This window comes from Callospermophilus lateralis, chromosome 12 (assembly GCF_048772815.1).
Source record: "Callospermophilus lateralis isolate mCalLat2 chromosome 12, mCalLat2.hap1, whole genome shotgun sequence".
NCBI classification, from domain to species: Eukaryota; Metazoa; Chordata; class Mammalia; order Rodentia; family Sciuridae; genus Callospermophilus; species Callospermophilus lateralis.
The window spans coordinates 47,503,376-47,516,249 of record NC_135316.1 but is presented as its reverse complement, the minus strand read 5'-3'; the positions used below and the strand labels follow the sequence as shown (position 1 = coordinate 47,516,249).

Below are 12,874 nucleotides of genomic sequence, written 5' to 3'. Positions count from 1 at the left end.
TGAATCTAGGATTATAGGTTAGAATTTGTTCTTTAAGCCTTGCTTTTATAAAAAGGTTAAAATATTAGGTTCTGTGGCAGGTGGGAGGGGGGTATCAAATGTCAACCATCACTGAATTGGAGAAAACAGTGACTTATTTAAAATTATTTTCTGTTTACATATCAAATAAGGCAATTGTTGAATCTTTTTACTTAACTGGTTGTGCCTTGATAACTCCTAAGTGATTATAAATTTTTTCATTAAGAGCTGTTTGCAGTTATTCAAATTCTTCACACTCATACCCCAAAATCAGCATTTTATACTGTTGAACAACTTCAAAGTGAATTTTTTACCCAGCACACTGGCACTTGCCTGTAATTCCAGTGACTTGGGAGGCTGAGCAGGAGGATCCTAAATTCAAAGCCAACCTCAGCAAGTTAGCAAGGCCGCAAGCAACTTAGCAAGACCCCGTCTCAAAATAAAAAATAAAAAGGGTTGGGGATGCGGCTCAATAGTAAAGTTCCCCTGGGTTCAATCCCCAGTACCATAAAATAAAATAAAATTAATTTCTCAGTAGTAGCCTTGTAAGAGAAAAATAGAAATTCTAACACTTGAACTCAAAAATTCTGTTCTCAATCTCCTGTCTTTCCAGCCCTCCCAGGCCTTTCATTCTCATTAATCTGTATTTCATTTGGACTCATTGTGAGTCACAGTCTCATAAACTCTTTGTGTTTTTTAGTCTATCATGCCTGTCCTTGTTCCGCTCTTCTTCCTATCACCCTTGGACCTTATCAGCCATCTGAATACTACAGTTTGCAAGTACTCTAGATGGCCTTGTTGCCAATTCATCCATCAGGCATTGTGGGAGACCAACCTTACACCTGACTGAGTCACATTCCCCAGCTGGGTGCTGAGGCACTCAGTGTCTCGTGCATGGTTGTGTCTTGCTACAGCCCCTGGGTGAAGCTATGCTCACCTGTTCCTTTGTAATATAACCCCTTGCCCTGTTTAGGATAGAATCTTCCGTGGAAGTGCCTGTGTGTATCCCCTTCTCTTACCCTTGGGTGTGGCCTACCCAGGTGTCAGTCAACCTGCTGTCAGTGGACATCATGAAGATAGACTCAGTCCCCTGAAACCTGACCCCTTGCCTCATTTGAATAGCTTCTCCTCAATAAAAGGGGTCAGCGCGTGTGTGTGCTCTCTCTCTCTCTCTCTCTCTCTCTCTTTCTGCGGACCCTTAAGGTCAGAGGAGCCGTCACAGCTACCCCAAAGAAAAAGGTATTTGTGTCTCTTGTGTGGTTATTTCATGCAGCCCAGTTAGCCCAGTTTAACTGGAGTGACCCCTGAGCCTTTTAGTCGTGAGAACAGAAACCTGGCAAGGCATTTTTGACAATCCTCACCTTTAGCATAGTATCTCACAATCTATTAGGTACCCTATAAATATTTCATAGAAGGAGGGAGAGAAAAAGTCTTTTGTTTTCACTATAATATCCTGAAAAAAATCTTGTTGAAATCTGTTATTTTTGCTGCTTGGAAGCATTACAAACCCATGGTGCTGAACATAACCAGGCCCTCACTACTGTTGCCCAGTGTTTTTAGTTTTCTGTTTCTATGCTATTTCCCATTATTTTCATTGTAGATCTCATCTATTCTCCAAAACCATCAATTTTGTCATCTTCCTACTTTCCTTACCACATTTGGGTTATCTAAACTGATTTGTTTGAATCCCTTTTACAAATGATTTTTTAGTTATCTTCACTTATTATCTTTCCCTTTTTATCCCTTTATCAAGTATCTTGTGTGTTTGTATGTGCTTTAAATATTTCTTCTGCAATTATCCGTGCCCTTCCTTGTGGTCACTAATAACTTCCTAATTGCCAATGTTATTGATGTTCATCCAGTTTGATCTACATATAACATAAACATTGTATACATTCTAGGAATGTTTTCCTTTTTGCTTTACAACCCTATTCCCCTGGCTTTCATCCTATAGCCCAGATGGTTCTTTAGTCTACTTAGCTTTATCTGTCTTCACGTTCATCTAAACCTTAAATATAGGTGTCCTCACACACCTGCACTGTGCTCTATTCATGCACCTCAGCAGTGATTCTAAAATGTTAATGAGCATAAAAATCTACCAAGGTTCTTGTCTAAAATGTAAGTTTCTAGCCAGACACAGTGGTATAATCCCAGTTACTTCAGAGGCTGTGGCAGGAAGATCACAAGCTCAAAGCAACTTAGCGAGAACCTGTCTCAAAAATAAAAAGGTCTGGGGATGTAACTTGGTGGTAGAGCACTCTGGGTCAATCCCTACTACTGCAAAAACTTAAAAAAGAAAAAAAAAATTAAAGTAGGTTTCTAGATGCACCTATTGTAATTAATAGGTATAGAAAGAAGCCCAGGAATCTGTTTGGGGGCGGGGCAGGGAGGCAGGATCGAACTCAGGGGGCCTCACACATGCTAGGCAAGCATTCTACCACTGAGCTACATCGCTGGCCCAGGAATCTGCATCCATTAACTCTAAGTAAAAGTGATGCAAGGGTACACTTTGAAATAATTATACTCTGTATTACCATCTACTTCCATGACTTCAATCATCTCTTCCATGCTGGTTACTCTCAAATATGTTAGCATTCTCCTCCTGTGAGTTTCCCCTTCTAACCTATTCATACTTTGAGAATCCCAGGACCAGAGCAGTGCTGATAATCAACTAGCATGCACTTGCTTTTTGTTTTTAAAATAATAAAAGACTTGCAAAACAATAAACAGCTGCTTCCCTAAGTGCCAGAGTATCATTGTATCACCACAATCCTGTCTATACTGGCCCCTTTCCTATTTCCTGAGATCACAGGTATAACCACCAGGAGGATATACCTAGCACAATGGAGTTTCTCCAGGATTGTGTTTGTGTGTATGTGTGTGTGTGGTACTGAGGATTGAACCAGGAGGCACTGTACAATGAACCAGATCCTCAACCCTTTTTATTTTTTAATTTTGAAACATAGTCTCATTAAGTTGTTGAGGCTGGCTTCAAATTTATAATCCTCCTGCCTCAGCCTCCTGAGTTTCTGGGATTACAGGGATGCGCCAGTGTGCCTGGCTCTCCTAGATCTTTATTGGTTTGAACTGTATCAGCTACATCTTACCTTCATTAAAGATGATGGTGTCGGACTGGGCACAATGATGCATACCTGTAATCCCAGCAGCTCCAGAGGCTGAGGCAGGAAGATTGCAAGTTCAAAGCCAGCCTCAGCAACTTAACAAGGCCCTAAACAACTTTCGATCTTGTGTCGAAATAAATAATATATAAAAAAGGCTGGGTATGTGACTTAGTGGTTAAAGACCCCTGGGTTCAATCCCTTGGTACCAAAATAAAAGGTGATAGTGTCATTAGCCATATTGGTACATGGGAAAAGGAACTGTTTTTAATGGTTAAGATGATAATTTCAGGATGTAAAATGGTTTATCTACAAAAATAGTTGCGTGGAAGGGCCTACAGCAAGTACAAGATCAGTAGAGCTATATTCTCCAAATTGGGCTGATTATCAGAATAGAGATCCAATCCTGAGAAATTCTGACTTAGTTAGGACTAAGGTGGAGACTCATAAATCATTATTTTTCAACATTTTTCCAAGTGATGGAGAACACAGAGAAGTAGTACCAACATGTGTCCTCATATTGAATGCCAAGCAGGTATTTTACATTCATAGCATGATCACCAAGATTAAGCAAGGGTGTGTGGGTGGTTTTGTATAATCTATCTCTACTACTAGAACATATCATTTGTATAAAGTTTTATACACAGAAATCAACTCAGTGTTAAATTCCTTCAACAGGAATGCACTTTATCCCCAGCAAGAAAGAACCACATTCCCAAGGGTTTCTGTGAAACTAAACTCCACATTTAGGAAAAATGTAAAAAAAAAAAAAAAAGTTGTCAACTTTAGGTATTTTTAAATTATAAGAGAAAAATAATTTCAGATTGTTATCTAAGAATAATTTAAATTAGTATTTGTATCAAAAAATATATAATTATGTTTCAATCAGGTGCTACTTTCCTCTGAATCATACATATAAGTTATTGAAACAAAAGAGGAATAACAATTCTATAAAATATTAAAATATTATGTCGTGGGTTAATCCTGAGTCATTTATTACGTACATAATTCCTGAGTCATTAATTACAAAAGCTTTCCTATAAGGAACAGATTACTAACAACAGGTAAAGTGAGCGATTGTGAAACTTTTTGAATACTAATTGTAGTTACAGAAAAACTTGTTTTTTGTTTATTTTTAGTTTGGGGGTTTTTGATTTGGTTTTTGTTTTTTGGTACTAGAAATTGAATCCAGGGGTGCTTTACCGCCAAGCCATAACCCCAGTTTATTTTATTTTTTGCTTTGAGACAGAGTTGTACTAAGTTGCTAAAGTTGGCTTTGAACTTGTAATCCTCCTACGTCAGTCTGCTGAGTTGCTGGGATTCTAGGCATGTGCCACATACCTGGCTTGTTATAGAAAAGACTTTGTAAGATTATGTTGGAGGAACTGAATGAAATTGTGTTATTTTTATTTCAAAAATAAAAATTATCACTTTTAATTGAGAGACATGTTCTTTTTTCCCAAATAATGAAAACCATGGAGAAGGGAGGGAGAAAGAGAGATACCAGGGGATTTTAAAAGCCTACAAACAGGTTTATAAAGAAATATACCCTTAAGAGTGACAACACATTGTAGTTTTTGTTATCCAGAGATCGAGGAAGTCCTAGCTTGTATATTAGACACCTTGGAAGTAAGGCTTTAAGCCCTTAAGTTTGTTTGTAACATTAAAGCCAAATATATGTAATTGCTGTCATGAAAAAATGAATTAAGATATATAAGACTGACTGCTTTTATGAGATATTGTTTGTGTATCTGAAGTTAGATTGGATGTTTTAAATAGCTCCTTCTAGGCCACAGTTAACCACAGTTAGTAAATGCTCTTAGTTCTTCCCTGCCACCCGTACCCCCACTCCATCCCACGTGCACACATGGACTATTCTGCACTTTGAAACACAAAGCAACTTGTCAGTTCAGTTTATTCAGTTAGGGTCAGTTCTGTGAAAACAAAGTCAAGGCAATTGTTTGATTTAATTGACTAGAGAAACTGGTTACACAGGTTAATAGAACTTAGTCCAACTGCATATTTGAAGTTCATAAAGTAACTTAGTAGAATAATAAGATTCCAGGGGACATTGTAGTAGATTTTAAAGAATGATTACCAAAGCAAAGAAAAAGTACACTAAAATCCAAGTTATAGAAAATACTTTGTGTTTTTTTTTTTCTTTATGGGTCTGCTTTAACTATAATGAATAGTGTCCAAAAATAGAAATCCTTCTGTATGTTATTCATCTCCTTTTCTTTGAAGAATTCTTTCCTGGACTATAGTTAACATAACCACAAGAAAATTTCCTAATATTTTTTTTAATATTTTAGATAAATAATTTAAATTCTTTAATAAAATAGCCCACAAACTATAAGCAGACATTCTTTAGTCAGTCCCTTCTTGGCCTCACTTTCCTTCTTTCCCACCTGGACCTCACGGTTTTCAGTTTAAGGATGTCCTCACTTCTGCTAGTGATTCTTCCCACCTTCCACTGTGTCTTCCACAAGACACAGTGGAAGACACAGTGGAAGGTGTGTCCCTGTTTCCTGCTTTATTATCTCCTGGGCACTAATTGTCTTATTAAAATGAGTAAAGAACGTTGAAATGCTAAAATAAATGTTTAGGACTCAATTTTTTAGAAGTATATAGATTTCATAAGTGTAATTGATTTGAGGGGAAAATAAAGATCATTTCTTGTCTCAGAAGAACAGCAAATCTTCAACCTTAGTTAATTCGTTGGTGATTAGAAAGGAAAGGGGGGATTTAAAACATATAAAAAAGACTAAAAATTTACTGTCAAAGTCAGAATAGTTAGGAATGTTATAATATTATTCTGTGTATAATAAAATTCACCCCACTCTATCCCCTTACTCTCATAATAAATTTCCACCAGTTTTGTCATGATTGTTCAGTTTTTCATATTCAACTTTAGAATACTTTTTCCAAAGACTTATAATGGTGCTATGCATGGTGTACATGCCTATAATCCGAGCTACTTGGGAGGCTGAGGCAGAAAGATCACCTGAGCCTAGAAGTCTGAAATCAACCTGGGCAACATAGGAAGATCCTGTCTCAGGGTTGCGGGGGAGGCTCATTGTGTACCAAAATAAGGGCCTAGTCACATTGAGACGCTTACCATGTTGTGGGGTTTTGGGGTTTTGGGTGATTTTGTCTCGTTTGTTTCATGGTGCTAGGGATCAAACCCAAGCCTCAAGCATGCTAAGCAAGTGCTCTACCACTGAGGAACAACAACCTCAGCCTGGTGTTGTTCAGCTCTTTAGTTATATACATTTTACATTTGCTTGAGGAAAAAAGAAAAACAAAAAATGAGCAAAACAAAAAAGAGAGTTGTTATAACATTATTTAACCAGTCAGACATTGATAATATGCTATATATGCATTGCTGTAAGCAGCATAATTAAACTATGATACATGGGCTTGTTAGACAGTTTTGTAACCATTAAAAATAAAAATTCAAGTTCTTCACCAACCTGGAAAAATTATTCTGATAAAGGTTATATGATTTTAGGAAATGAAATTATGTTATATGTATGTATGAATGCATCACAGTATATCCTACTATTATATACAGTTATAAAGCACCAATTAAATTAATTTAGTCACATAGGGTGGTACACAACTGTAATCCTAACAGCTCAGAAGGCTGAAGCCAGAGAATCAAAAGTTAGAAACCAGCCTCAGCAACCTAGTGAGATCCTAAGCAATTTAGCGAGACCCTGTCTCAAAATAAAAAGGGTTCGGAATGTGGCTCAGTGGTTAAGCACCTTTGGGTCAATCCTTAATACCAAAAATTAAAAATAATAAAAAAGGTCAGCAGCTCAGGAGATGTGAGATAGGAAGATCACAAGTTTGAAGTCAGCTTCAATAATTTAGCGAGGCCCTAAGCGACTCAGTGAGACCCCTGACTCAAAATACAAAATAGGGAATGTGGCTCAGTGGTTATATGCCTCTGAGTACAATCCCTGGTACCCCCCAAAAAATAAAAAGAATTGTGGATGTAGCTTAGTAGTTAAGCACCCTTGAGTTCAATCCCCAGTACCAAAAAACTTAAATTTTTTTTTAAAGGTGGGGTATGTTGCTCAATAGTAAGTACACCCAGACTCAATTCCCAGAACCACCCCCCCACAAAAAAAATTACTTTAAAAAAGTCACACAACTTGAGCTGGGGATGTGGCTCAAGTGGTAGCGCGCTTGCCTAGCATACGTGCGGCCCGGGTTCGATCCTCAGCACCACATACAAACAAAGATGTTGTGTCCACCGAAAATTAAAAAAATAAATAAATATTAAAAATTCTCTCTCTTCTCTCTCTCTCTTTAAAAAAAAGTCACACAACTAAAAAAAATATGAAAATATAAGATTGTACATAGTACACTAGAAATGAACACTTGGAAAAATAAACTAAAGAAAACAATTCCATTTACAGATAACATCAATGAGAATAAAATACTTAGGAATAAATTTAACCAAATAGGCAAAAGATATCTCATGTTCATGGACTAGAAGATTTCCTGTTGTTAAGAGAAAAATACCACCCAAAATAATCTACAGATTAAATATACCTATGATCCCAGCAAGTTGGGAAGCTGAGGCAAGAGGAACACAAGTTTAAAGTCAAGACAGCAACTTAGTGAGATCCTATCCCATCCTAAAATTCCTATGAAGCGTTAAGGGAGGGACCTCTAATAGCCAAAACACTCTTGATTAGGAAAAATAAAGATGGAGAGCTCATTTCCAGATATTAAAACTTACTACAAAGTTACAGTAATCAAAATTGGGTGCTGCTGGCATAAAGATAGACACCTAAACCAATGGAATAGAAATGAGAGCCAGAAATAAAGACATATACATGTGATGTGGTCAGTAGTTTTTTACAAAGTTCCCAAGACCCTTTAGTATGGAAAAGACAGTTTTTTCAACAAATGGAGCAGATAAAGCTGAGTATCTACATTAAAAAGAATGAAGTTGGACCCTGACCTTATACCATATACAAAAACTAAAAGTAAATCAAAGACCTAAATTTCAAAGCAAAGATATAAAACTTTCATAGAAGAAAACATCAGAGAAAATCTTTATAAGCTTGTGTTTGGTGATCATTTCATCAAAAAGACAGACCAAAGAAATAGAAACAAATTAGAGTTGCATTAAATCTTATGCTTCAAAAGGCATAATCAGGAAAGTGTAAAGACAATACACAAATGGGAGAAAAATATTTGCAAATTACATATCTCATAAGTTTATTATTTGGAATATTTAAAAAACTTCTAGGAATGGTGGCACATGCCCATAATCCCAGCAGCTCGGGAGGCTGAGGCAAGAAGATCGAAAGTTCAAAGCCAATCTCAGCAGCTTGATGAGGTCCTAAGCAACTTAGCAAGACCCTATCTCAAAATAAAACATCCTGGGGATATGGCTCAGTGGTTAAAAAAAAAAAAAGGTTTAGTATGCTACATTTGTACAAGGACACTTTGAATGAATTTAGTTTATCTGATTTTCTAAAGTCTAATTAAACTTTTGTTTCTTTAGCTTGACAGAGCCAATTCGATGTTAAACCAGACGCAACAACCTTACAGATACCTCATTGAATCAGTACGTCAGAGAGATTCCAAGATTGATTCATTGATGAAGTGTATAGCACAACTTGAGAAAGATGTCAGGTAAACCATCTACAAATTTTTTTGTTTGAATAATGACATTATAAACATAATACTGTTGTAGATGATTTTGGATTGTAAATTGTGAAAATAAATTTATATGATGAAAGTAGTCTTAAATGAGAATTCAATTCTTCTCTTAAGAAAACTTGATCACATCACATCAGGTATTTATATTCTACCTGATGATAGTAAATTTTAGCAAGGAAATAACAGTGCTACACTTACTAACAAAACACTCCACCTGTGCTGGGATTGTAGCTCAGTGGTAGAGCACTTGCCTAGAACATGTGAGGCACTAAGTTGGATCCTGAGCACCACATAAAAGGATGGATGGGGCTGGGATTGTGGCTCAGTAGTAGAGTGCTCGCCTAGCACGGGCAGGACCCAGATTCGATCCTCAGCACCACATAAAAATAAAGGCATTGTGTTGTGTCCATCTACACCTAAAAAATAAATATTTTTTAAAAAAGGGATAGATGGATAGATGGATAGATAGATTGTGTCCATCTACAAAAAATAAAAATAAACTTAAAAAAACATTCCATTCTTTCTAGGGACACAGAAGCTGTCCTGTAGTTGTTTTCTTAGAGTTGTCTAATGGGATGTGGATTGGCCAAAAAGACTATAACCAGATGCCATTTATGGAGTTAAAATGACTTTTTAAATAAATAATGTGTACACATTTACTTAAATTCATATTGACTTTGCCAAGGAATTTTTAGGCTTTTCTTCCCCTGGCCCTTTACGTGGAATAACCTATGAATTACCTACATGTACATAAATTAATTCCTTTCACTACCTTAGTTTGAAATTTGTTTGCCTATTGAGACCTTATCCAAATGATTTGCTCCATTCAAATTCTTTGCCTTCATCTATATGATAATTTCAAAAACAGAAATAAAAGAATAATACTGCGTATTAAGTAAGAGGTTTTAAGAGCCTGGCACAGTAGCACACACCTGCAGCTCAGGAAGCTGAGGCAGAAGGATCACAAGTTCATAGCCAGCTTTAGGAAATTAGTGATGCCCTAAGCAACTCGGTAAGACCCTATTTCTAAATAAATTCCAAGGGCTGGAAATGTGGCTCAGTGGTTCAATTTGGGTTCAATTTCCAATACTGGGTTCAATTTCCAGTACCAAAAAGAAAGAAAAAGGTTTTAACTCATGAATGGTTAGTTAGTTGGCTTGGTTTTTAAATTTTAAGATTAGTGCAATAATTTAAATTTTTCTGGATAAATTATTAACCCATCCTAAGTGTGAAAACAGAGCATTAAATAGGAATTGAAATTGTTGAATTAAAAATTGGAAAACATTAAGGAGAAAATAGTTATTAAATCCATGTTTCCTAAGGCATACAACCAAAAATATTAAACAACTCATAATTAACTCCAAAGTATGTGTTCTTTTTGATGAATCAGAATGATTATTGTCTGATTTTTACCCCACCAAGTTAATTAGTCCATAACTATACTCCTGTTTTTAATTTTTGATAATGTGATAAAAAAATTTAAAATCTCATTTATGCTTTAAACATCAAAATATTCACACCTCTAATCCCAGCTACTCAAAGAGATTGAGGCAGGAGGGCTGCAAATCAGAGACCAAACTGAGCAACTTAGAGACCCTCTTTCAAAATACAAAAAAAGGTCTCTATAGGTTTAATGCAATGCCAATCAAAATCCCAAGGGCATTTCTTGTAGAAATAGATAAAGCAATTATGAAATTCATATGGAAAAACAAAAGACCCAGAATAGCAAAAGCAATTCTAAGCAGGAAGTGTGAGTCAGGCGGTATAGCGATACCAGATTTCAAACTATACTACAGAGCAGTAGTAACAAAAACAGCATGGTACTGGTACCAAAACAGGTGGGTGGACCAACGGTACAGAATAGAGGACACAGAAACCAATCCACAAAATTACAACTTTCTTATATTTGATAAAGGGGCTAAAAGCATGCAATGGAGGAAGGATAGTATCTTCAACAAATGGTGCTGGGAAAACTGGAAATCCATATGCAACAAAATGAAACTGAATCCCTTTCTCTCACCATGCACAAAAGTTAACTCAAAATGGATCAAAGAGCTTGATATCAAATCAGAGACTCTGCGCCTGATAGAAGAAAAAGTTGGCTCCGATCTACATATTGTTGGGTCAGGCTCCAAATTCCTTAATAGGACGCCCATAGCACAAGAGTTAATAACTAGAATCAACAAATGGGACTTACTCAAACTAAAAAGTTTTTTCTCAGCAAGAGAAACAATAAGAGAGGTAAATAGGGCGCCTACATCATGGGAACAAATTTTTACTCCTCACACTTCAGATAGAGCCCTAATATCCAGAGTATACAAAGAACTCAAAAAATTAGACAATAAGAAAACAAATAACCCAATCAATAAATGGGCCAAAGACCTGATCAGACACTTCTCAGAGGAGGACATACAATCAATCAACAAGTACATGAAAAAATGCTCACCATCTCTAGCAGTCAGAGAAATGCAAACCAAAACCACCCTAAGATACCATCTCACTCCAGTAAGATTGGCAGCCATTATGAAGTCAAACAACAACAAGTGCTGGCGAGGATGTGGGGAAAAGGGTACTCTTGTACATTGCTGGTGGGACTGCAAATTGGTGCAGCCAATTTGGAAAGCAGTATGGAGATTCCTTGGAAAGCTGGGAATGGAACCACCATTTGACCCAGCTATTGCCCTTCTCAGACTATTCCCTGAAGACCTTAAAAGAGCGTACTACAGGGATACTGCCACATCGATGTTCATAGCAGCACAATTCACAATAGCTAGACTGTGGAACCAACCCAGATGCCCTTCAATAGATGAATGGATAAAAAAAAAAATGTGGCATTTATACACAATGGAGTATTACGCCGCACTAAAAAATGACAAAATCATGGAATTTGCAGGGAAATGGATGGCATTAGAGCAGATTATGGTAAGTGAAGCTAGGCAATCCCTAAAAAACAAATGCCAAATGTCTTCTTTGATATAATGAGAGCAACTAAGAACAGAGCAGGAAGGAAGAGCAGGAGGAAAATATTAACATTAAACAGAGACATGAGGTGGGAGGGAAAGGGAGAGAAAAGGGAAATTGCATGGAAATGGAAGGAGACTCTCATTGTTATACAAAATTACATATAAGAGTATGTGAGGGGAATGGGAAGAAAAAAAGCAAGGAGAGAAATGAATTACAGTAGATGAGGTAGAGAGAGAAGAAGGGAGGGGAGGGGGGATAGTGGAGGATAGGAAAGGTAGCAGAATACAACAGTCACTAATATGGCATCATGTAAAAATGTGGATGTGTAACCGATGTGATTCTGCAATCTGTATTTGGGGTAAAAATGGGAGTTCATAACCCACTTGAATCTAATATATGAAATATGATATGTCAAGAGCTTTGTAATGTTTTGAACAACCAATAAAAAAAAAAAGCCACAAGGATATAGCTTAGTAGAACAGTGACCCTGGGTTCAATCCCCAGTATAATAATAATGATGATGATAATAAATGACAATAATTAATTAATTATGCTATTAGCAGCTATTGGGGACTACAGAAATTGTTTTTCATCATCTACTCAGCACTTGGTTTTCTTAGGGAAACTGAGGAAGAAGTCTCCGATACAATTTCTTTTTTTTTTTAATTGTTCTTTTTTTTTAGTTTTAAATGAACACAATATCTTTTTACATTTATGTGATGGCTGAGGATCGAACTCAGTGCCTCAAGTATGCTGCATGCTAGGCGAGTGCTTTACCACTGAGCCACAACCCCAGCTCCTCCAATACAATTTCCTCTTCCTATGTTGTATATTTATTATATTTGAAATTATTTGTAATATTTGTATCTTACCTTTATAATCATTAAGAGGATATATATAAAGAGCTGGAAAATTACCCCTTTTACAGATACTTTCAAATAAATGTACTTGAATACTTATTAAGAATGAAATGGCTAAAAATGTTTAATATGGAGAAAAATAACTAAAAGAAAAAATTAGAAAGAGGAACATATTCAACCCTAGAGAAATTAGACAACTTGCCCTCTAACTATAGCTTTGTGGTAGAG

At 36.4% G+C, this 12,874-nt stretch overlaps 1 protein-coding gene across 4 annotated transcripts in view; it reads left to right on the top strand.

Annotated features, from left to right (window-relative positions):
- Pibf1 (progesterone immunomodulatory binding factor 1) overlaps positions 1-12,874 on the top strand; it is a 220,968-nt gene that overhangs the window by 163,092 nt on the left and 45,002 nt on the right. For all 4 annotated transcript variants that reach the window (XM_076871971.2, XM_076871969.2, XM_076871972.2 and 1 more), the window contains one exon: positions 8,665-8,795. In XM_076871971.2, coding sequence (XP_076728086.1) covers positions 8,665-8,795 — 131 coding nt within the window. The remainder of the gene's footprint in view (positions 1-8,664; positions 8,796-12,874) is intronic.